We start from the raw sequence: 23,709 nt of genomic DNA on the forward strand, positions 1-23,709 counted from the left end.
TCACCTGCTGGCTGACGCGGATGCTCGGTCAGTTTAACTCTATAGTGGCCAAACATTTCACCCCCGTCTGCAGTTGTTTTAATTAATGTAAACGGTTCAATTGATTGACTTTTCTGTTTCTATATTCTCAGGTGACAAGGGTCTTCCAGGAGTCCCCGGTTCGGCTGGTTTCGGCAGCATGGGACGGCCAGGCCCCTCAGGAGCTCCAGGCATGCCGGGCCCTAAGGTATGTGTGTGAGTGTGTGTGTGTGTGTGTGTGTGTGTGTGTGTGTGTGTGTGTGTGTGTGTGTGTGTGTGTGTGTGTGTGTGTGTGTGTGTGTGTGTGTGTGTGTGTGTGTGTGTGTGTGTGTGTGTGTGTGTGTGTGTGTGTGTGTGTGTGTGTGTGTGTGCGTGCGTGTGTGTGCGTGTGTGTGTGTGTGTGTGTGTGTGTGAGAGTGTGTATGTGCACATTTTTATTTTGCAGTACAAATAGTGTGGAACAAATGGTTGAACGAACTTCCCACAGTCAGGACAGATGAAACCATCACAGTCAGGACAGATGAAACCATCACAGTCAGGACAGATGAAACCATCACAGTCAGGACAGATGAAACCATCACAGTCAGGACAGATGAAACCATCACAGTCAGGACAGATGAAACCATCACAGTCAGGACAGCTGAAACCATCACAGTCAGGACATACAGCTGAAACCATCACAGTCAGGACAGATGCAACCACCACAGTCTGGACAACTGAAACCATCACAGTCAGGACAGACAGCTGAAACCATCAGTCAGGACAGATGAAACCATCACAGTCAGGACAGCTGAAATCACCACAGTCAGGACAGATGAAACCATCACAGTCAGGACAGCTAAAACCACCACAGTCAGGACAGATGAAACCATCACAGTCAGGACAGACAGCTGAAACCATCACAGTCAGGACAGACAGCTGAAACCATCACAGTCGGGACAGTTGAAACCATCACAGTCAGGACAGCTGAAACCACCACAGTCAGGACAGATGAAACCATCACAGTCAGGACAGCTGAAACCATCACAGTCGGGACAGTTGAAACCATCACAGTCAGGACAGCTGAAACCATCACAGTCAGGACAGTTGAAACCATCAGAGTCAGGACGCGTGTAGCTTATTGCCAGCGGAAGAGTGCAAGAATGCTTCCGCATTCGTTACCGACGCCCATGTGACCGCGGCAGCGCGAGAGAGCGGCAGTGCGGAAATAGGCTGTCTATTGCCATTCTCTAAGACAAACTCTAACCTTAACCAGCTCCTTAACAGCGCCTAAACTTAACCCTTCTAACCTTAACCAACTCTGAAACAATGCCTAACCTTAACCTTAACCTTAACCATGCCTAACCTTAACCTTAACCATAGAAAGAATATTGCCATTCTCTAAGACAAACTCTAACCTTAACCAGCTCCTTAACAGCGCCTAAACTTAACCCTTCTAACATTAACCAACTCCAAAACAATGCCTAACCTTAACCTTAACCTTAACCATGCCTAACCTTAACCGGCGAAAGAAGGGTTAAGGTTGAAGGGATTCGAACTTGTCACCAACGGACCGCAGGACCGCAGCGCTGCCAGGTGAGCTAAGCTTCGAATGAAAATCATCTGGGATTACGGCTACATAATGCCGCAAGCTCTGCCGCTCCGCTCTGCGGCTGCCACGCCTGCCGAGGGGCGTGTCGCAGCCAATCAGGGAAATCGCGGAAGCACTCTGGCGTACTCTTCCGCTGGCAATAAGCAATAAGCAGTCAGGACAGACAGCTGAAACCATCAAAGTCAGGACAGCTGAAACCACCACAGTCAGGACAGCTGAAACCATCACAGTCAGGACAGACAGCTGAAACCATCACAGTGAGGACAGCTGAAACCATCACAGTCAGGACAGACAGCTGAAACCATCACAGTCAGGAGGACAGCTGAAACCACCACAGTCAGGAGGACAGCTGAAACCATCACAGTCAGGACAGACAGCTGAAACCACCACAGTCAGGAGGACAGCTGAAACCACCACAGTCAGGAGGACAGCTGAAACCACCACAGTCAGGAGGACAGCTGAAACCACCACAGTCAGGAGGACAGCTGAAACCACCACAGTCAGGAGGACAGCTGAAACCACCACAGTCAGGAGGACAGCTGAAACCACCACAGTCAGGAGGACAGCTGAAACCACCACAGTCAGGAGGACAGCTGAAACCACCACAGTCAGGAGGACAGCTGAAACCATCACAGTCAGGACAGACAGCTGAAACCACCACAGTCAGGAGGACAGCTGAAACCACCACAGTCAGGAGGACAGCTGAAACCACCACAGTCAGGAGGACAGCTGAAACCACCACAGTCAGGACAGCTGAAACCATCACAGTCAGGACAGACAGCTGAAACCATCACAGTCAGGACAGCTGAAAATACTGTAGCACTCAAGTTATATATCGTAATAGCTTACGCTCTGCTCATAGTGGAACTGTCCCTTTATCCAGTCTAATAATGAATAATTTTCTCCACATGCACACACCCATCCACCTGGCCACACCCACATCCGCTCCTCTACATAAGCGGGGTCGTGGCCACACCATAAGCTCCTTCCCTATTTTCACCACCGAAAAGTGTCTGTAACACACCACTTTAAGTTTAGTGCCAAAATAGTTGTTGGAAAGGAGCTACGTTGACATTGTATCTTTGTTTTTTCTCTCTCGCAAATTTTCGAAAAAACTAAGAGATAATGTCTTCGCCGTCGGAGGGTCTAGACGCTCACAACGTTACCCTCCACCAGCGCTTCACTATTGCAGCGTCCTCCGTGCGTCGTGGGGCGTCTCTGGCTCCACGGTCGTAGCAGCCAGGTGCGCCTGGGCGGCGCCCGGTGGAGAGTGTGCCTCGCCGAGGGGCCGTTGAGCTCCCATCTCCTGTGAGGTGGCCGGGTTCCGGCCCTGGTTTCCCCGCCAGAGGACAGTCGGCCGATAGGCCGACAGCACCTCCGGTGGCCGAGGATTTGCGTCACAGACTCTTCGCCTCGGCTCGCTCTCGTCATAAGACGGCTAGCAGCAGGGGTGAACGGCCTGGTTTTAGTGTTGTGCTGGAGCCGAGCGAGAGTTCTCTTGCCTCTTCTCCATTTCCGATGGAAACTGAGGATTACATGGAGGGGGCGGGAGCTCTCTTGTTCGAAGGCCCAGTGGAGATGTATCACTCTCCCCCTCTGGGAGTGGCAGGGGGTGCTACGTCTCCTTGGGGTTCTTTGTACTCCGGGACTGGGTTAGAACCTCCAACCCCGAGACGAGATGCCCATCTATCTGCCGCGTCGGACGTTGGTGGCCGGTGCAGCCTCCCGTACGCGAGGGATGCGAGTGACGTGGAGGAAGGTATGCAAGGGGAGTTGCTTGCCTTGTTCCCCGAGCTCATGGCGGCCGCCGCAGCCGCTAATGGCGTGGCGTTGCCGCAGCCACTGCCGGCACCTGTTCCTGATGACATGATAGGTCATCTCTGGCAACGTCGTCCTGTGAGAGAGACGGGCGTTGTCTGCCCATTCTTCCCAGCAATGGAGGCTTACGTGGCACAGGGACAGGTAATATCCCGCATCGTTGGCCTTACCCCCGCCTACGTGCCAGTCACGCGGGTGGTGGGTTTGGTCCAGGGGCTTAAGGACGGGGTGCCTCGGCTTGATAGCCCGATGGCAGCCATTCTTTGCCCCAAAATGGTGTGGGAGCCGTTAAGGAAGCCGGTTCCCCAGGGGAAGTCGGCTAGGCAGTTGGCGTCGTGGAGTGACCAGGTGTACATCGCCTCGACACAGAGCCTGGCTGCGACCTGCAACATTGCGCAGCTGGCACGCTACATGTCGGGGCTGATGGCGGGTGGGTCGGTACTAGATGACCATCAACGGTACCTTCACGCCCAGGCGGCTGGGGCCATCCTGCACCTAACCCAGCTGCAGGCGATAGCCGCCAGGAAGGAGCACGCCCTGGCCACTCTCATCCAGCGCCACCTTTGGCTGGAGCAGGCGCGGGTGCCGGACCAGAGGAGGATTCCGCTGCTCACGGCCCCCCTCTCCGATGCTGGACTATTCGGGTCGGCCATGCAGCAGATGACGGCAGCCTGCAGGGAGATGGAGGAGGAGCGCTCCGTGATCCAGCCCCATTTCCCCCGACCCGATGCCCCCCGTGATGTCCGGAGGAAGCAACGCCGGCAGAGGCATGCGGCCGGTGCCACCATCACCGCCGCCGCTGCTGGGCCTTCCGCTAAGAAGGCCAGGAGTGGAGGGAGTGCCGCTGCAGCCAGTCGTCCTGCGCCCGGAGGGTACGGTAGGGATCGACGTGACCAGGAGCCTCCCCAGCACCGTCCCTCCGGGCCGGCTCCCCGTGGGGGCAAACGGCGCTCTGCACGCGGCAGGCGGCGCTAGTGACTCCCCTGTTTACCCCTGCCCCCATACTGTGTTGTACCTTACGCTGTGTTAGGGGGCCTGGTCCTTCTCCATTTGTTTTCACCCCTCTCTCCCCCTGCTGGGCAGGGATGGGAGGGGGCTGTCGAGGAGCTTTTTCTGTTGAACCCCTCTGGCATCCCTGTGTAGGTCCCGGTCCGCCGGGCCCAGGTCCGAACTCGTTCTCGTCGACCTGTTGGCCTGGGTTAACCCTTTAAAAACTGAAACACTTGTACTGCCTGTATAGCCGGTGTATACGCGCAGTTATGTTTCTGAGTTTTTTCTTGGTGGGTTAAAGGGACAACCGCCTCCTGTTAAACTAAACATAGAGGGGTAGTTGGTTCCCCGGTGTGTTGGTAGCAGAGTCTACTCTCGGGTTGAGGCCGGGCTTGACCCCGTCTGCCTGCGAGTGTGCCCCCGCACCTTTCATGACGTCTGCCAATCGTGTCAGCCTTCTCTTGAACCTCGACCCCGCTGGAGGGGTCGGGTTTGTGGGGGTTGCGACATGGTGCACAGCATACCGAACACCCCTTCCGCCGGGGTACTGTTCTCACAGTAGACCCCTTAGGCGCCTGTCTAGTCCGCAGTGCTCCGGGCACAGGTCGAGTTATGCTCTTGGGGCCTGTTGCCTGGATTGAGGGATCAACCTCTTTGAGGGTTGTCTCCCCGGCGCGCCGACTGGCCCCACAGTGTTGTGGGGGTGTAGCCTCTTGTGGAGTACTTCGGAGCGGCGTGCCAGGGGGAAGGGCCTGCTCTTGGTTTGGGCCCTGTCCGATACGCTGGCGATGTGGGGGGTGGTGTCACCAGTGACCGTCTGGTGGGGTCCCGATGCTACGGCATCGTTGGCCCACCGGGCCCCCTTTTTCGGGGGGTCTTGGCCCTCAGGTTGTTCCTGGGGCTGGGTCCTCCTCCGCGCTCCGCTGCTACGGCCTTGCCACGGGGTTGGGTTCTTGACCTTCGACCCCGTGATGTTGGGGGTTGTGAAGGGGGTGTTTTGCTTCCCGTCCGTTCCCTGGTGGCATGTGGGATGCGCGCCTGAGTGGTCGCAGGTCCTTCTGTGTGAAGGTAAGTCCCACGGTCTGCTCACCCTGTGCGTTTTGAGGTGCTAAACCCTCTTCGCACAGTCGGATCCGATTCCCTCCCGTCCTCCTCTAGTGGGGTCCAGGGGGCTCGGGTCCACCCCGGTTCGGATGGTTATGGGGGGCCTCAGCGGGTACATCTGTCGAGCTTCCGCTCTGCTCAGCTCCTGTGTTCCACTACGAGCAGAGCGTAAGCTATTACGATATATAACATACGGTTATTCTATAACCATAGTTATATGAGTATATCGAGCGCTCTGCTCGGACTCACTGAGGGCCCTGTGGTCTTCGCCTTCGGTGGTGAAAGACTTGGGAAGGAGCTGATGGTGTGGCCACGACCCCGCGTATGTAGAGGAGCGGATGTGGGTGTGGCCAGGCGGATGGGTGTGTGCATGTGGAGAAAATTATTCATTATTAGACTGGATAAAGGGACAGTTCCACTACGAGCAGAGTGCTCGCTATACTCATAACTATGGTTATAGAACCGTATGTTCAACACTGTTTGACAAACAATCTTACTGACCCTTAGCTGCGAGAGTTGTACCCTTCCTGCTGACTTGTTGTACACAACTTGTAAGTCGCTTTGGATAAAAGCGTTCAGCTAAATGACTGAATGTAAATGTAAATGTATCATAGTTATCATCATGTTTCACACAACATGTTTCTTGTTTTCAGGGGAATTTCCGTGCCGGGTCTCCAGGGCAGGCGGGCAGGCCTGGTCCCCAGGGAGAGGACGGCGCGGTGGGGCTAACAGGAGATGGAGGCCTCCCTGGTCTGGACGGAGAGCCAGGACCATCAGGAAGAGACGGACTTCCAGGACCAAAAGGTCAGATGATACTACAGTCAAACAGAAACATACAGTAGAAGTATTGTAGAACACGGGAGGGAATATGATTCACTTTTAGAAGTGATTAAGCTATCTGAATAGTTACTGTTTCACTGTTAGAAGTTAGAACCCTACCTGAAGAGTTACTGTTTCACTGTTAGAAGTTAGAACCCTACCTGAAGAGTTACTGTTTCACTGTTAGAAGTTAGAACCCTACCTGAAGAGTTACTGTTTCACTGTTAGAAGTTAGAAAGCTACCTGAAGAGTTACGGTTTCACTGTTAGAAGTTATAAAGCTACCTGAAGAGTTACTGTTTCACTGTTAGAAGTTATAAAGCTACCTGAAGAGTTACTGTTTCACTGTTAGAAGTTAGAAAGCTACCTGCAGAGTTGCTGTTTCACTGTTAGAAGTTAGGAAGCTACCTGAAGAGTTACTGTTTCACTGTTAGAAGTTAGAAAGCTCCCTGAAAAGTTACTGTTTCACTGTTAGAAGTTAGAAAGCTACCTGAATAGTTACTGTTTCACTGTTAGAAGTTAGAAAGCTACCTGCAGAGTTACTGTTTCACTGTTAGAAGTTAGAAAGCTACCTGAAGAGTTACTGTTTCACTGTTAGAAGTTATTAAGCTACCTGACAAGTTACTCTTTCACTGTACCCCACATAGTATAGGGTTAGATTTTATTCACATTATATCACTATAATATTTTTTGCAAATAAGTGCTGCATGTAATATAATGTTTTGTAAATGAATTGCAGACTCTGCAAGTGTAAACAAATATGCCACTGAGATTACATAGTGCACCTTTAATATTGCAAGAGAAAAAATAGAGTAAGATAAAGTAAGATAAGATAAGATTGTACTTCATAGTCCAGTTTCCTGGACATTTGTTTTGTGACCAAGCGCCAAACATATAACATATAACACATGTCACACACTCTGGGCCCGGGGACCAACAGGGGTCTTTGTGGGAACAGTTTAGTTTCACTATTTCATTCACCATCAACCATATTATCAACCTGTAATTCTGGACTAAATCATATACCATAACTAAGGTGTTCTCAGGTGGAGGTCCCTAAGACGGAATCCTATCAAATGAGACTCTGCAGCCTATTGTATATATCTGTAGATACTATATCTATATCTGTACATATCTGTAGATACTATATCTATATATGTACATATCTGTAGATACTATATCTATATCTGTACATATCCCTTACCTACTCTTACTAGTTACTATATCTATATCTGTACATATCCCTTACCTACTCTTACTAGTTACTATATCTATATCTGTACATATCCCTTACCTACTCTTACTACTAGTTACTATATCTATATCTGTACATATCCCTTACCTACTCTTACTAGTTACTATATCTATATCTGTACATATCCCTTACCTACTCTTACTAGTTACTATATCTATATCTGTACATATCCCTTACCTACTCTTACTAGTTACTATATCTATATCTGTACATATCCCTTACCTACTCTTACTACTAGTTACTATATCTATATCTGTACATATCCCTTACCTACTCTTACTAGTTACTCTATCTATATCTGTACATATCCCTTACCTACTCTTACTACTAGTTACTATATCTATATCTGTACATATCCCTTACCTACTCTTACTAGTTACTATATCTATATCTGTACATATCCCTTACCTACTCTTACTACTAGTTACTATATCTATATCTGTACATATCCCTTACCTACTCTTACTAGTTACTATATCTGTACATACCCCTTACCTACTCTTACTAGTTACTATATCTATATCTGTACATATCCCTTACCTACTCTTACTAGTTACTATATCTATATATGTACATATCCCTTACCTACTCTTACTAGTTACTATATCTATATCTGTACATGTCCCTTACTCTTACTAGTTACTATATCTATATCTGTACATATCCCTTACCTACTCTTACTAGTTACGCTGCCAGTGTGATTTACTACCATAGTGTCTTTATACCTGTATCACTGTACATATTAATACTACAACTCTGTACATACATCTGATTAGCACTATTACTCAGTAGTACTTATATATTTTATTATACCCAGTTTAATCACCTGTACATTGTATATTACTATTGAACTTTACTGTTACATTTGCACTCTGTACTTGTGCTGTAAAATGACAACCCATTTTAATCTCTAATCTACATCAATCTGGAGGTTCCTGATGAACAGGCTGAGAACCCGCTCTGCTCTGAAGAGGGAACTAGTTGTTGTGTTTTGTTCTTCAGGTGATCAAGGTCTGGAGGGTCTGCATGGAGTGTTCGGTGTTCCTGGGTCCTGTACACCTGGGAATCCCGGACCACCAGGACCGGTAGGGCTGGAAGGAATCCTGGGCTTCACAGGTAACTACATAACTCATATTTACGCCCTGCAAAACATGGTGGAATTGCTTGAAAACCTGTCCCTTAGTAGAACGTTTAGTTTCACTTTCAGTTTCACTTTAACTTTCAGCAGTCTTACCCCCATACAGAAACATGGAATGTTTTAAGTGATTGACATTCTGTTTCTATATTGTTTTATTTTCTTGTATTTATTATGTTTTGTATGTCTCTATGTCATCTCTATGTAAATGAGAACACTCAATGGGCCTCATTCATGAAGCGATATAAGAACAGATTTCGTTCTTAACTAGCATTTCCTCTTATTTTGTTCTTACCTGGGATTCAGCAATGTTTTCTTATTGTTGCTTTTCTCTCAGGCAAGACAGAATTCTAAGAGTGGTCGAGAGCACTCTTACCCAGATAATAAACTCTTACCCAGATGAGAAACATTAAAAAAAAGCCTACCATTCCTAATAATAATAATACATCAGATTTATATAGCGCTTTTCCTAATGCTCAAAGACACTTTACAAAACAAACAATACAATACAATACAATACAGTTTTAGTAGATACAATAAAAAATATATATAAAAAGGTGAGAGAGGAAGGAGTTCATGGGTTGAAAGCAAACCATTGGTCAATTACCCCCAAATACCCCCAAATACGACTTTATAAACCCAGAACTTTTCAATAATTATTATTATTATAACTTATTGCTTGCATTCTTCTTCTGAAATGGATTATATATTGCTTTTAGAACAGTTAGATGCTGGCTGCCCAGGCGTACGCATATAACGCATATTTACAACATCTCCTCTCTCTTCTCTTCTCTGCTCGTACAAGTTCTGAGCGCATTCGGGGTTTTAGCCACAGGGACCTTTCAGAGAGAGATCGTTTAGTATTGACAAAGCCCACTTTGCTGGAACGATTTATTTCGCACTATACAGTACGCAGTATACGTATAAGTACAAGTAAAAGTCTTTATTTGTCATCAGATTAACACATACACATGCGATGAGCGACCCACAGGAACACACACACACATGCACTGAGTCGCGAGTCGTGAGATGTGTGTGTGTGTCATTTTGAGATCAGTCCCAAAACGCTTCCTGTTGAATATATCAGACAGCGATCAGATGCTGAAACTCGGCTGTTTTACACCCGCCTCATTTGCCTTATGGCGGGCGTGTCTGTATGCAAATTATTTTAGCGCGAACGCGCATTTGAATTTAAGAATGAGTGGGATTCATCATGCAACCAACCTGGGTAACTAAGAACCGATTTTGGCGTTAAGAACGGCTTGATGCATGTGGCGGTGGCTTTTCTTATTGTTCTCTTAACAGACAGGTAAGCAAGAATATAAGAAAAATAATAAGAGAGTATTGTTGAATGAGGCCCAATGATCCTACCAGATAAAAAAAAAGATTGAGTGAATAAATGAATGAATGAATACAGGTACATTTACCAGTAAGCTAGCAACCACCGCTAGCAACACCGCTTCCAGTTCTCTTGGGAACCTGTAGTGTCGACATCATACATCCTGGTTTTCTCCAAAGGGCCCAGGGGTCAGAAGGGGGTGAAGGGAGACTCTGGCCTGCCAGGAGAGGGGGCTCCGGGGCCGGTGGGGGCGCTCGGACCGCCCGGGTTCGACGGAGGTCCAGGACCCACTGGAGGGGTCGGTTCTGAGGGCTTCGGGGGCAAGGATGGAGAGCCGGGAACCCCAGGTAACAATACAACTCTTAGTCATCTCTGTCTCTGCTTCCTGGAGAGCCAGGAACCCCAGGTAACAATACAACTATCTGTCTATCTGTCTCTCTCTCTCAATATACAAGAATGTGTATACGATTACAATCTGTGTGTACAACTTTCTGCAACATCTGACACGTTGTGCAAAAGGGCAACAGTTATCCAAGTGCTCTCATGGTTGACATACCACACCATGTGTGTGTGTGTGTGTGTGTGTGTGTGTGTGTGTGTGTGTGTGTGTGTGTGTGTGTGTGTGCGTGTGTGTGTGTCTGTGTGTGTGTGTGTGTCAACAGGTGTCAGGGGAGACATGGGCAGGCCAGGAGCATGTGGGACCCAAGGGATAGATGGAGAGCCTGGGGGAGGAGGACGACCAGGACCCAAAGGTCTGTCTGTCTGTCTTGTCTATCTATCTGTCTGTCTGTCTGTCTGTCTGTCTGTCTGTCTGTCTGTCTGTCTGTCTGTCTGTCTGTCTGTCTGTCTGTCTGTCTGTCTGTCTGTCTGTCTGTCTGTCTGTCTGTCTGTCTGTCTGTCTGTCTGTCTGTCTGTCTGTCTGTCTGTTTGTCTCTCTGTCTCTCTCTCTGTCTGTTTGTCTGTCTCTCTCTCTGTCTCTCTCTCTGTCTGTCTGTCTATCTGTTTGTCTATCTGTCTGTCTGTCTGTCTGTCTGTCTGTCTGTCTGTCTGTCTGTCTGTCTGTCTGTCTGTCTGTCTGTCTGTCTGTCTGTCTCTCAGCCTGGTGTACAGGCACTGTGCTGATGAGTGAATGAGGTGAACTGAATGTGTGTAATTGTCCACAGGGTTGATGGGTTTTAACGGGATAAGTGGCGGGCCGGGACCGCAGGGAGCACCAGGAGACGACGGAGCCCCAGGTCCAAAGGGAGTCCAGACCCAGATAGAGAGACATGGAGACCTGGGGGATTCTGGACATTCTGGTTAGTAGGAGAATATATACTTCTTTCTTTTTTTGTGATAACATCGATAGCGTAGTGTTACATAGTATGGAGACAGGGATGGCTAAACCAGACTACATTTCATCTCTCATCTCTCATCTCTCATCTCTCTCATCTCATCTCTCATCACTCATCTCATCTCATATCTCATCTCTCTTCTCTCTCATCTCTTCTCATCTCTTCTCTCTCATCTCTTCTCTCATCTCTCATCTCTCTTCTTTCTCATCTCTTCTCATCTCTTCTCTCTCATCTCTTCTCTTCTCTCTCATCTCTTCTCTCATCTCTCATCTCATCTCTCTTCTCATCTCTCTCTTCTCTCATCTCTCATCTCATCTCTCATCTCTCATCTCATCTCATCTCTTCTCATCTCTCTCTTCTCTCATCTCTCTTCTATCATCTCATCTCTTCTCTCATCTCTCCTCTCTCATCTCTTCTCTTCTCTCATCTCTCCTCTATCATCTCATCTCTTCTCTCATCTCTCCTCTCTCATCTCTCTTCTCTCTTCTCTCTTCTCTTCATCTCATCTCTCATCTCTCCTCTATCATCTCATCTCTTCTCTCATCTCTCCTCTCTCATCTCTCTTCTCTCATCTCTTCATCTCATCTCTCATCTCTCCTCTATCATCTCATCTCTTCTCTCATCTCTCCTCTCTCATCTCTCTCATCTCATCTCTCATCTCTCTTCTCTCTTCTCATCTCTCATCTCATCTCTCTTCTCTCTTCTCTCATCTCTTCATCTCATCTCTATTCTCTCATCTCTTCATCTCTCATCTCATCTCTCATCTCATCTCATCTCTCATCTCTCTTCTCTCTTCTCATCTCTCATCATATCTCTCATCTCATCTCATCTCTCATCTATCTTCTCTCTTCTCTCATCTCTCTCATCTCATCTCTCATCTCTCTTCTCTTTTCTCTCATCTCTCTCATCTCATCTCTCATCTCTCTTCTCTCATCTCTCTCATCTCATCTCTCTTCTCTCTTCTCTCATCTCTCTCATCTCATCTCTCATCTCTCTCATCTCTTCTCTCTCATCTCTCATTTCTCATCTCTCTTCTCTCATCTCTCTCATCTTTTCTCATCTCATCTCTCATCTCATCTCTCATCTCATCTCATCTCTCCTCTCTCCTCTCTCATCTCTCTCATCTCTCATCTCTCGTCTCTTTAATCCATTAATTTAATTAATTTTAATTCCATTTATCCTAATATCAGTGTTTCTCTCCAGGGGCCACAGGTCTGACGGGGCCTAAAGGAACGGGGGGCCCTCAGGGAGCCCCGGGCCCCAATGGCAGGAACGGAAACGCAGGCAGTGCTGGACCTCAAGGTACCCAGCTCAGCCCCAGAGCCACAAACAATACATTGTCCACTACAAGAGAGAAAATACACTCATTCATTCATATTGTATTGATTGATTGATTGATTGTATCTTGTTGTCCAGATAAATTCTGCTGTATGTTTTCCCCTCACTTAATTTCTTGTTGACAAGCTCTTTTTTTTTGCTTTACATTTTTACTTATGAGTTTCATTGTTTTCTACCCCCCCCCACACACACACCCTGTCAGGCCCTCTTGGTGACCCGGGCAGAGACGGGCAGAAAGGAGCTCTCGGTTTCCATGGTAACCCTGGTAACACTGGAGAGATGGGCATGCCAGGTGACGTCTATGGGTTTCTTCATACAATAATATTTTTTGACCATTTATTGGATGTCTTGGATGTATATAGATGTCTTGGTTGTGGTTCCATAACCTCTATCATTACTGACATCACTGTCCCAGTACTGACATCACTGACCAGACCCACTGTCCCAGTACTGACATCACTGACCAGACCCACTGTCCCAGTACTGACATCACTGACCAGACCCACTGTCCCAGTACTGACATCACTGACCAGACCCACTGTCCCAGTACTGACATCACTGACCAGACCCACTGTGCCAGTACTAACATCACTGACCAGACCCACTGTCCCAGTACTGACATCACTGACCAGACCCACTGTCCCAGTACTGACATCACTGACCAGACCCACTGTCCCAGTACTAACATCACTGACCAGACCCACTGTCCCAGTACTGACATCACTGACCAGACCCACTGTCCCAGTACTGACATCACTGACCCCTTCTGCTCAGGTTATAAAGGTGAAAAGGGTTCTGTTGGGGCCCGTGGAGAACCTGGTTCAGATGGAACCCCGAGTCCGAGTGGATTCAAAGGTTCTAAAGGAGAACCTAGTCCACCTGGGCCAGGACCTAAAGGACGACAAGGAGACAAGGTACATATAACACACACACACACACACACACACACACACACACACACACACACGCACACACGCACACGCACACACACACACACACACACACACACACACACACACACACACACACACACACACAGCAAGAAAGAGGAGGGGAAGAGAGGAGGAGAAGAGCGGAGAGGAGAGAAGAGAAAAGAAGAGAGAAGAGGAGGATAAGATAAGAGAGGAGATAAGAGAAGAGAGGAGAGAAGATAAGAGAGGAGATGAGAGGATAGACGAGAAGAGAAGAGAAGAAATGGAGAGGATGGAGAACACAGGAGAGGATAGAAGAGGAGAGCAGAAGAGAGGAGAGAGGAGAGGAGAGGAGGAGAGCAGAGAGGAGATGAGAGGAGAGCAGAGAAGAGGAGAGGAGAGCAGAGCAGAGAAGAGGAGATCAGAAGAGAGGAGAGCAGAGAGGAGAGGAGAGCAGAGCAGATCAGAAGAGAGGAGAGAGGAGAGCAGAAGAGAGGAGAGGAGAGGAGAGCAGAAGAGAGGAGAGGAGAGAAGATTATAGCAGAACAGAGGAGAGGAAAGGAGAGGAGGAGGAGAGGAGAGCAGAGAAGAGGAGAGAGGAGAGGAGGAGAGCAGAGAAGAGAGGCGACAAGAGGAGAGGAGAGCAGAGAAGAGGATGTCAGAAGAGAGGAGAGGAGAGGAGGGGGAGAGGAGAGCAGAGAGGAGAGGAGAAGAGAAGAGAGCAGATGAGAGGAGAGGAGAGGAGAGCAGAGAGGAGAGGAGAGCAGAAGAGAGGAGAGAGGAGAGGAGGAGAGCAGAGAAGAGGAGAGCAGAGAGGAGAGGAGAGCAGAGCAGATCAGAAGAGAGGAGAGGAGAGGAGAGCAGAGAAGATTATAGCAGAACAGAGGAGAGGAAAGGAGAGGAGGAGGAGAGCAGAGAAGAGGATGTCAGAAGAGAGGAGAGGAGAGGAAAGGAGAGGAGGGGGAGAGGAGAGCAGAGAGGAGAGGAGAAGAGAAGAGAGCAGATGAGAGGATCAAATCAAATGAAATTTATTTGTAAGGCCCGACAACACACGTTAATGTCCCCATGGGCCGGACACATCTTCTTTAAACAAGTCAAGAAGAAACATAACAATAAGTCAAGAACAAAACAAGAACACCATAAGGTCCAACAAATTTAAAATAAATGCAAAATAAATGAATGAATGAGGAGAGCAGAAGAGAGGAGAGAGGAGAGCAGAGGAGAGCAGAGGAGAGCAGAGAGGAGAGGAGAGGAGAGGAGAGGAGAGCGGAGCGGAGAGGAGAGGAGAGGAGAGGAGAGAGGAGAGCAGAGGAGAGCAGAGAGGAGAGGAGAGGAGAGGAGAGGAGAGCGGAGAGGAGAGGAGAGGAGAGGAGAGCGGAGAGGAGAGGAGAGGAGAGGAGAGGAGAGGAGAGCGGAGCGGAGAGGAGAGGAGAGGAGAGGAGAGGAGAGGAGAGAGGAGAGCGGAGCGGAGAGGAGAGAGGAGAGGAGAGGAGAGGAGAGGAGAGGAGAGGAGAGGAGAGAGGAGAGGAGAGGAGAGGAGAGAGAGGAGAGGAGAGAAGAGGAGAGCAGAGGAGAGCAGAGAGGAGAGGAGGGGAGAGGAGAGGAGAGGAGAGAGGAGAGCAGAGGAGAGCAGAGGAGAGGAGAGGAGAGGAGAGGAGAGGTGAGCGGAGAGGAGAGCAGAGGTGAGCGGAGAGGAGAGGAGGGGAGAGGAGAGGAGAGGAGAGGAGAGGAGAGGAGAGGAGAGGAGAGGAGAGGAGAGGAGAGCGGAGAGGAGAGCGGAGCGGAGGGGAGAGGAGAGAGGAGAGCAGAGGAGAGCAGAGAGGAGAGGAGAGGAGAGGAGAGGAGAGGAGAAGAGAGCAGAGGAGAGCAGAGAGGAGAGGAGAGGAGAGAGGAGAGCAGAGGAGAGCAGAGAGGAGAGGAGGGGAGAGGAGAGGAGAGGAGAGAGGGGAGAGAAGAGGAGAGCAGAGGAGAGCAGAGGAGAGCAGAGAGGAGAGGAGGGGAGAGGAGAGGAGAGGAGAGGAGAGGAGAGAGGAGAGGAGGGGAGAGGAGAGGAGAGCAGAGGAGAGCAGAGAGGAGAGGAGGGGAGAGGAGAGGAGAGGAGAGAGGGGAGAGAGGAGAGGAGAGGAGAGGAGAGAGGAGAGGAGAGGAGAGCAGAGGAGAGCAGAGAGGAGAGGAGGGGAGAGGAGAGGAGAGCAGAGAGGAGAGGAGGGGAGAGGAGAGGAGAGGAGAGAGGGGAGAGAGGAGAGGAGAGGAGAGGAGAGAGGGGAGAGAAGAGGAGAGCAGAGGAGAGCAGAGGAGAGCAGAGAGGAGAGGAGGGGAGAGGAGAGGAGAGGAGAGGAGAGGAGAGGAGAGGAGAGGAGAGGAGAGGAGAGGAGAGGAGAGAGGAGAGGAGAAGAGAGGAGAGGAGAGGAGAGGAGAGGAGAGGAGAGGAGAGGAGAGAAGAGCAGAGGAGAGGAGAGGAGAGAGGAGAGCAGAGGAGAGGAGAGAAGAGGAGAGGAGAGGAGAGAAGAGCCAACAAAAAGCTCCCAGATGTGAATGTGTTTAACGGTATATGGAGTGTGAGGTAAGATGTGAGCCACAATCCTAAATAAAGTGGATGTTCCTTCTTTTTCTTTTTTTATTATAATTTGTTTGTATTGTGTTTGTCTCAGGGAGATGCAGGGTTCGCGGGAGCAGCAGGAGCAAAGGGGGAGAGAGGGAACGCAGGGTTGTTTGGGCCCCTAGGAGCCACCGGCCCCTGTGGATCCAAGGGGAGAGAGGGAGTCCCTGGGTCCCGAGGTCTGTGCTTTGAGATCCTTCTTTTATCTTCTTATATGTTCCACTGCTTTCCTATGTTTCTGGATGTTGCATTGTTCTACTGTTCTACTCTTCTATTGTTATATTTTTCTAATGTTCTAGTGTAATAATAATAATAATTGGTTAGACTAGAAGTCTTTATTTGTCATGCAGTTTTAACACACACACGCGAGATGGGCGACCCACAGGAACACACACACACACTGAGCACTGAGTCGCCGATGAAATGTCTCTCTGCACTTTTCCCATCCCGTCGTCCTTCCCCCCCCATGGGCAGCCGGGAGCAGACAGGGCGTCAACGTGAGCCGCGCCCCGGGGACCAATCCAAGTGCTCCTGTCCGTCTTCGTCAAGGACGCCACAGCGTTAGCGATCTGTTGTTGTGCATGTTTTTCCATTGGGTTTATCTTATCGGGGGGGGAAACCCTTGCGAGCGCGGGGAGAACATGCAAACTCCACACAGAAAGGCCTGGGAGATACCCCACCTGGGTACCTGGCATCATGGAAACCTGGTCCCCAAGCGGGAATCGAACCCTGGACCTTCTTGCTGTGAGGCGACAGTGTTAACCACTACACCACCGTGCCGTGTTCTATTGTTCTATTAGAGTCCCAGCGTCTGAATGTTCTGTAGGGAGTAGTCAGAGAGACTAAACAAAGCAGCCTATAGACTCCACTGCACTTCCCCGTTACATTGAGCTCATGGAGGAGAGAGCGGGCGGAGACAATGAATGAATGTGGATGAGAGCCTTGACATTAAGTGGTTGTAGCTACGGCTGTGGGGGGGCGGGAGACATGATCCAATATACTTTTATACGCCTGAGTCTCCTGAACACGGCGAGATCAGTCCCAAGTCGATCGGCACTTTCTCTGCCGAGCTATAGTCACTTTCCCGCACCTACTCCCGAACTCCGCATGCGCAGATTGATGAACCTAGATCTATGGACAATCCAGAGAGACTCCGTGGGCAATCTGCTCATGCGGAGTTCGGGAGTAGGTACGGAAAAGTGACTATAGCACGCCTGAGAAAGTGCGGTGGTCTATATCTCTGTGGGCTTAGGACCAATACATGTGGGCGACAGTGTCCTAAAGGTCAGAGAAGCGAGCTTGTGACCAGAAGGTCACCGGTTCGATCCCCCAGACCGGCAGGAAAGCTGTGGGCGGGGAAGTGAATGAATAACTCTCTCCCATCCCTCAATACCAACCGGAAGTTTACTGGGCAGCTGCTAAAATACTGGGGGCAACGGTGGCTCAGGAGGTAGAGCAGTCGTCTGGTAATCGGAAGATTCCCGGTTGGATTCCCGCTCCTCCCGGGTAGCGTGTCGAAGTGTCCTTGAGCAAGACAATTAACCCCCTAATGATGAGCAGGTTGGCACCTTGCATGGTGGCCTCTGCCGTCTGTGTGTGAGTGAATGTGAGGAACACATTTTTTTAAAGTGCTTTGGATAAAATAGTTATAAACTGTAAATGCACCATTTACCATTTTACTGTATATCTAAGTGAACGCTAGACATGTGAGTAGATGTTAATAAACCTGGTTCACAGTGAAACTAAAGTAGATGTTAATAAACCTGGTTCACAGTGAAACTAAAGTAGATGTTAATAAACCTGGTTCACAGTGAAACTAAAGTAGATGTTAATAAACCTGGTTCACAGTGAAACTAAAGTAGATGTTAATAAACCTGGTTCACAGTGAAACTAAAGTAGATGTTAATAAACCTGGTTCACAGTGAAACTAAAGTAGATGTTAATAAACCTGGTTCACAGTGAAACTAAAGTAGATGTTAATAAACCTGGTTCACAGTGAAACTAAAGGGACATTCTGTGTTTCTTCCAGGACTCCCAGGGTTGCCAGGAGATAAAGGTTTTGATGGACGGGCTGGTTGCGTTGGACAAAGCGGCCTACTAGGACTTCAAGGTACACTGGTGTGTGTGTGTGTGTGTGTGTGTGTGTGTGTGTGTGTGTGTGTGTGTGTGTGTGTGTGTGTGTGTGTGTGTGTGTGTGTGTGTGTGTGTGTGTGTGTGTGTGTGTGTGTGTGTGTGTGTGTGTGTGTGTGTGTGTGTGTGTGTGTGTGTGTGTGTGTGTGTGTGTGTGTGTGTGTGTGTGTGTGTGTGTGTGTGTGTGTGTGTGTGTGTTGTACAGGTGTGTGTTTGTTTCACAGCTGAAGTCAATTCATATTCACTTCAGTCAATTCAAAATGTAAATATGATCTTCATTTGAGTGGAGGTACATTCAGATAATCAGCTACTGGAGACTCCCAGAAACAGTCAAAAGAGGATCGTAATGCAGCCTTTATCAACTATGCCCCAAAACTGTGGAACAAACTACCCCAAAACATCTGGGAAGCCAACTCGCTAGACATCTTCAAAAGACAGCTTAAAACTCTTTGCTCAGGCATTTCAATGAAACATCAGGGATATCCTGACAAATTGTACTTTACCTGCACTATTCTTACCCTGCCTACTTTCATACATTTCCATTCAAATTCATATGTCGGTTCTATGATGTTAGAGCGATGCTCTGTTGTTGTGAGCGGCGCACTGCTCTGTTGTTCTATAAGGTCATTTAGAACTGTACTTTGTAAAGAAACTCAAAGTGTTAAGAGCGATGGACTGCTCTGTTGTATGTTAGAGTGATGGACTGCTCTGTTGTATGTTAGAGCGATGGACTGCTCTGTTGTATGTTAGAGTGATGGACTGCTCTGTTGTATGTTAGAGCGATGGACTGCTCTGTTGTATGTTAGAGCGATGGACTGCTCTGTTGTATGTTAGAGCGACGGACTGCTCTGTTGTATGTTAGAGCGATGGACTGCTCTGTTGTATGTTAGAGCGATGGACTGCTCTGTTGTATGTTAGAGCGACGGACTGCTCTGTTGTATGTTAGAGCGACGGACTGCTCTGTTGTATGTTAGAGCGACGGACTGCTCTGTTGTATGTTAGAGCGATGGACTGCTCTGTTGTATGTTAGAGCGATGGACTGCTCTGTTGTATGTTAGAGCGACGGACTGCTCTGTTGTATGTTAGAGCGATGGACTGCTCTGTTGTATGTTAGAGCGACGGACTGCTCTGTTGTATGTTAGAGCGATGGACTGCTCTGTTGTATGTTAGAGCGATGGACTGCTCTGTTGTATGTTAGAGCGACGGACTGCTCTGTTGTATGTTAGAGCGATGGACTGCTCTGTTGTATGTTAGAGCGACGGACTGCTCTGTTGTATGTTAGAGCGATGGACTGCTCTGTTGTATGTTAGAGCGATGGACTGCTCTGTTGTATGTTAGAGCGATGGACTGCTCTGTTGTATGTTAGAGCGACGGACTGCTCTGTTGTATGTTAGAGCGATGGACTGCTCTGTTGTATGTTAGAGCGACGGACTGCTCTGTTGTATGTTAGAGCGATGGACTGCTCTGTTGTATGTTAGAGCGATGGACTGCTCTGTTGTATGTTAGAGCGACGGACTGCTCTGTTGTATGTTAGAGCGATGGACTGCTCTGTTGTATGTTAGAGCGATGGACTGCTCTGTTGTATGTTAGAGCGACGGACTGCTCTGTTGTATGTTAGAGCGATGGACTGCTCTGTTGTATGTTAGAGCGACGGACTGCTCTGTTGTATGTTAGAGCGATGGACTGCTCTGTTGTATGTTAGAGCGATGGACTGCTCTGTTGTATGTTAGAGCGACGGACTGCTCTGTTGTATGTTAGAGCGATGGACTGCTCTGTTGTATGTTAGAGCGACGGACTGCTCTGTTGTATGTTAGAGCGATGGACTGCTCTGTTGTATGTTAGAGCGATGGACTGCTCTGTTGTATGTTAGAGCGATGGACTGCTCTGTTGTATGTTAGAGCGACGGACTGCTCTGTTGTATGTTAGAGCGATGGACTGCTCTGTTGTATGTTAGAGCGACGGACTGCTCTGTTGTATGTTAGAGCGATGGACTGCTCTGTTGTATGTTAGAGCGATGGACTGCTCTGTTGTATGTTAGAGCGACGGACTGCTCTGTTGTATGTTAGAGCGATGGACTGCTCTGTTGTATGTTAGAGCGATGCTCTGTTGTATGTTAGAGCGACGGACTGCTCTGTTGTATGTTAGAGCGATGGACTGCTCTGTTGTATGTTAGAGCGATGGACTGCTCTGTTGTATGTTAGAGCGATGGACTGCTCTGTTGTATGTTAGAGCGATGGACTGCTCTGTTGTATGTTAGAGCGATGGACTGCTCTGTTGTATGTTAGAGCGATGGACTGCTCTGTTGTATGTTAGAGCGATGGACTGCTCTGTTGTATGTTAGAGCGATGGACTGCTCTGTTGTATGTTAGAGCGATGGACTGCTCTGTTGTATGTTAGAGCGATGGACTGCTCTGTTGTATGTTAGAGCGATGGACTGCTCTGTTGTATGTTAGAGCGATGGAATGCTCTGTTGTATGTTAGAGCGATGCTCTGTTGTATGTTAGAACTTTGTAAAGAAACTCAAAGTACTAAGAGCGATACACTGCTCTGTTGTTATATATATTTTTATTGAACAAACTTATCACACTTTTTTACTGTCCGTTCTATTTTATTATTTTTAGCCTATTTTAAACTGAATCAAACCGCACTTTTTTACTCTATCTAATCTATTCTATTTTATTATTTGTATTACTGAAGAACTGTGATTTGCCTTACCTTGCTGCCTCTCTATCTCTTTGTATTACATTTTTTTTATGCTCGCTTATGCCTGTATTTTTTACTGTTGTGAAGCACTTTGAACTGCAACCTCTGTATGAAAAGTGCTATTGTAGCACTTGTGTCACTAACAGTAACAGCTGTTCGTCACGGACCAGTTCTAGATTCGAATGAGGAGAGGAGTAATATACACAGTTAAAGGAATGGCAGACCAGAGACAAGGTTATAACAATGACCGGTATTTTATTCTCAAACAGCGCCCTAGCTAGACAATTGCAATACATACAAACGTGAAGTAGTGTGAAGTAGTGTGAAATATCCCTTTTTAGGTCCTTTCTCTAACCACTCCTTCTTTCAGGAGGGTTAGTTCGATATCAAGTTCTAGGTTGATTGGATCAACACATTTGGTTCGGTTCAGACGTCTCTGAGGTTATCACTAGCTAAAAGCTAGGTTTAAGGTTGGACATTAGATGTATCCCCTTTTTGTGAGTAACTCGTTATCTTTTCTTCTGCAATTGCAGATCAGTAAACTCTATATCAGTCTATCAATTCAGTAAACTCTATATCAGTTTATCATTTCAATTCGGTAGGTAAGTGTTTAAACATATTAATTTAAACCTTTAAGTGTGCAGGGAATGCAAGTACCTTATTAGGTGAAATTACCCTTTAAACTCTTCCTTTGCAGGTATAATACGAACAAAGTACCAATAGAAATATTCAAGGTTATAGGAATGCAAATACCTAATTAGGTGAAATTACCCTTTAAACCATCTTTCTTTACATCAGCGATTCAACTATAATCAATATGTTATCAATGAGATTCGAGTATCTTACTGGGTGCATTGACCCTTTAACTCTTCCTCTTTACAGGAGAATTATCAGTAGTTCAAGTATCTTATTGGGTGCATTTACCCTTTAACTCTCCCTTTTTACAGGAGAAATATCAGTACCCATATATACAATGTGCATCAATCAAATACAAAATACAATATCAAAATACAAAAGGTGAGACGGGGTCAAAAGCCCTTGGAAGTCCTTGTGTTCTCGTTCAATCAGTTCGTATCATAGAAAAGTCGTATAGGTCATAATATCCTTGGAAGTCCTTGTGTTCTCGTTCAATCAGTTCGTATCATAGAAAAGTCGTATAGGTCATAATATCCTTGGAAGTTCTTGTGACTCAAGTTCAATTAGTTTGTTAATTCCTGATCCACTCCCTCACTGGGAATGAGGAAGGTAATTCACAATCCTACCAGACTGTTGAGGCAACAGGGGTAACAGATCAGGCTCCTGGGTATAGCACTGATCTAGATCTGAGGTTCTTTGGGTTGGCTCGCCATCTTGTGTCGGTCCGGCACACCGCCTCGTCCCGCGGGGGCACACATGATGAGTGGTGGTCGGTCGGGACTCCTGGGAACTCTTCCCGGGGGTGGAAACGGGGTGCTAGAAAACCTGGCCTGCGTAACAGGCATTCAGAAAATAAAAGCTATTTACCATCTTTCATTGCTTTTATAATGAATAATCAATTAGGCTACTTTTAGCTATGCTAAGCTAAAGTAGGCTACAATATCACAGCACGTGGGAATGTCCATTTGACTTATGCTAAATTAGGCTAAAGTGCACTAGCACATGGGAACATTCCTCACATTCCATATTAAACTCTCAAAAGCAGTCAAAATTTATATAGACCATGTTCTTATCATACAGCATATCAATACAATTATAAGTACTTCTGAAATGGTTTCTTTCTAGTTTTCATTTAACCAAATTGAGCTTGGAGCTAGCGATTTTGTACATTCAACAATGAAACGGCACAATATTGATGAAACTCACCAAAACCGCTTCTGGAAGTGGTATGTTCTTTAACAGCAACAACCTCTTCGGTTTTGTAACTGGGGGAATCTTTTATGACTGTTTGATAACTATTTCGTGGTGCTAGTTCATTTCAGTATCCAGCAGTATTCAGCATCTGGTCATTCTCCGTCAATCTCTAATCTCATCTGCCTGAGGCGAGGCGTGAACTGCACACCTGACTCACGTTCTGAGGTCACTTAAAGGGGCAGTGAGGCAATTCAAAGGATTTGGTCAAAAGCGTTGTTAACCTCACATGAATATACATATGACCCAATAACATTAACTATTTATGTTCTTACACAATAGCATTAACTATTTATGTTCTTATTCAATGGCATTAACTATTTATGTTCCTATAACTAAATAGCTATGAATCTGAAACCTGGGTTACACTATACAAATACAGTTATTATTATTATTATTATTATTATTATTATTATTATTATTATTATTATTATTATTATTATTATTATTATTATTATTATTATTATTATTATTATTATTATTATTATAATATCAGATGCAAGTAAACACCTTATCCAGAATAATCCTCTTATCTCCTCTCCTCCTCTCCTCTCTTCTCCTCTTCTCTTCTCTTCTCTCTTCTCTTCTCTTCTCTTCTCTTCTCTTCTCTTCTCTTCTCTTATCTTCTCTTCTCTTCTCTTCTCTCCTCTTCTCTTCTCTTCTCTCCTCTCCTCCTCTTCTCTTCTCTTCTCTTCTCTCCTCTCCTCCTCGTCACTCCTCTTCTCTTCTCTCCTCTCCT

General features: G+C 47.2%; 1 protein-coding gene across 1 annotated transcript in view; it reads left to right on the forward strand.

Annotated features, from left to right (window-relative positions):
- The window catches only part of col4a3 (collagen, type IV, alpha 3), a gene marked incomplete at its 5' end in the record, with an annotated part of 152,226 nt that overhangs the window by 98,933 nt on the left and 29,584 nt on the right, over nucleotides 1-23,709 (forward strand). Inside the window, 11 exon segments of the mRNA XM_084309789.1 lie at nucleotides 132-226; nucleotides 6,175-6,325; nucleotides 8,597-8,710; nucleotides 10,248-10,415; nucleotides 10,731-10,820; nucleotides 11,232-11,366; nucleotides 12,606-12,704; nucleotides 12,943-13,032; nucleotides 13,515-13,654; nucleotides 16,303-16,429; nucleotides 18,280-18,360. Of these exon segments, the coding sequence (XP_084165915.1) occupies nucleotides 132-226; nucleotides 6,175-6,325; nucleotides 8,597-8,710; nucleotides 10,248-10,415; nucleotides 10,731-10,820; nucleotides 11,232-11,366; nucleotides 12,606-12,704; nucleotides 12,943-13,032; nucleotides 13,515-13,654; nucleotides 16,303-16,429; nucleotides 18,280-18,360 (1,290 nt within the window).

This window comes from Notolepis coatsorum, assembly GCF_963971535.1.
Source record: "Notolepis coatsorum genome assembly, chromosome: 1".
NCBI classification, from domain to species: Eukaryota; Metazoa; Chordata; class Actinopteri; order Aulopiformes; family Paralepididae; genus Notolepis; species Notolepis coatsorum.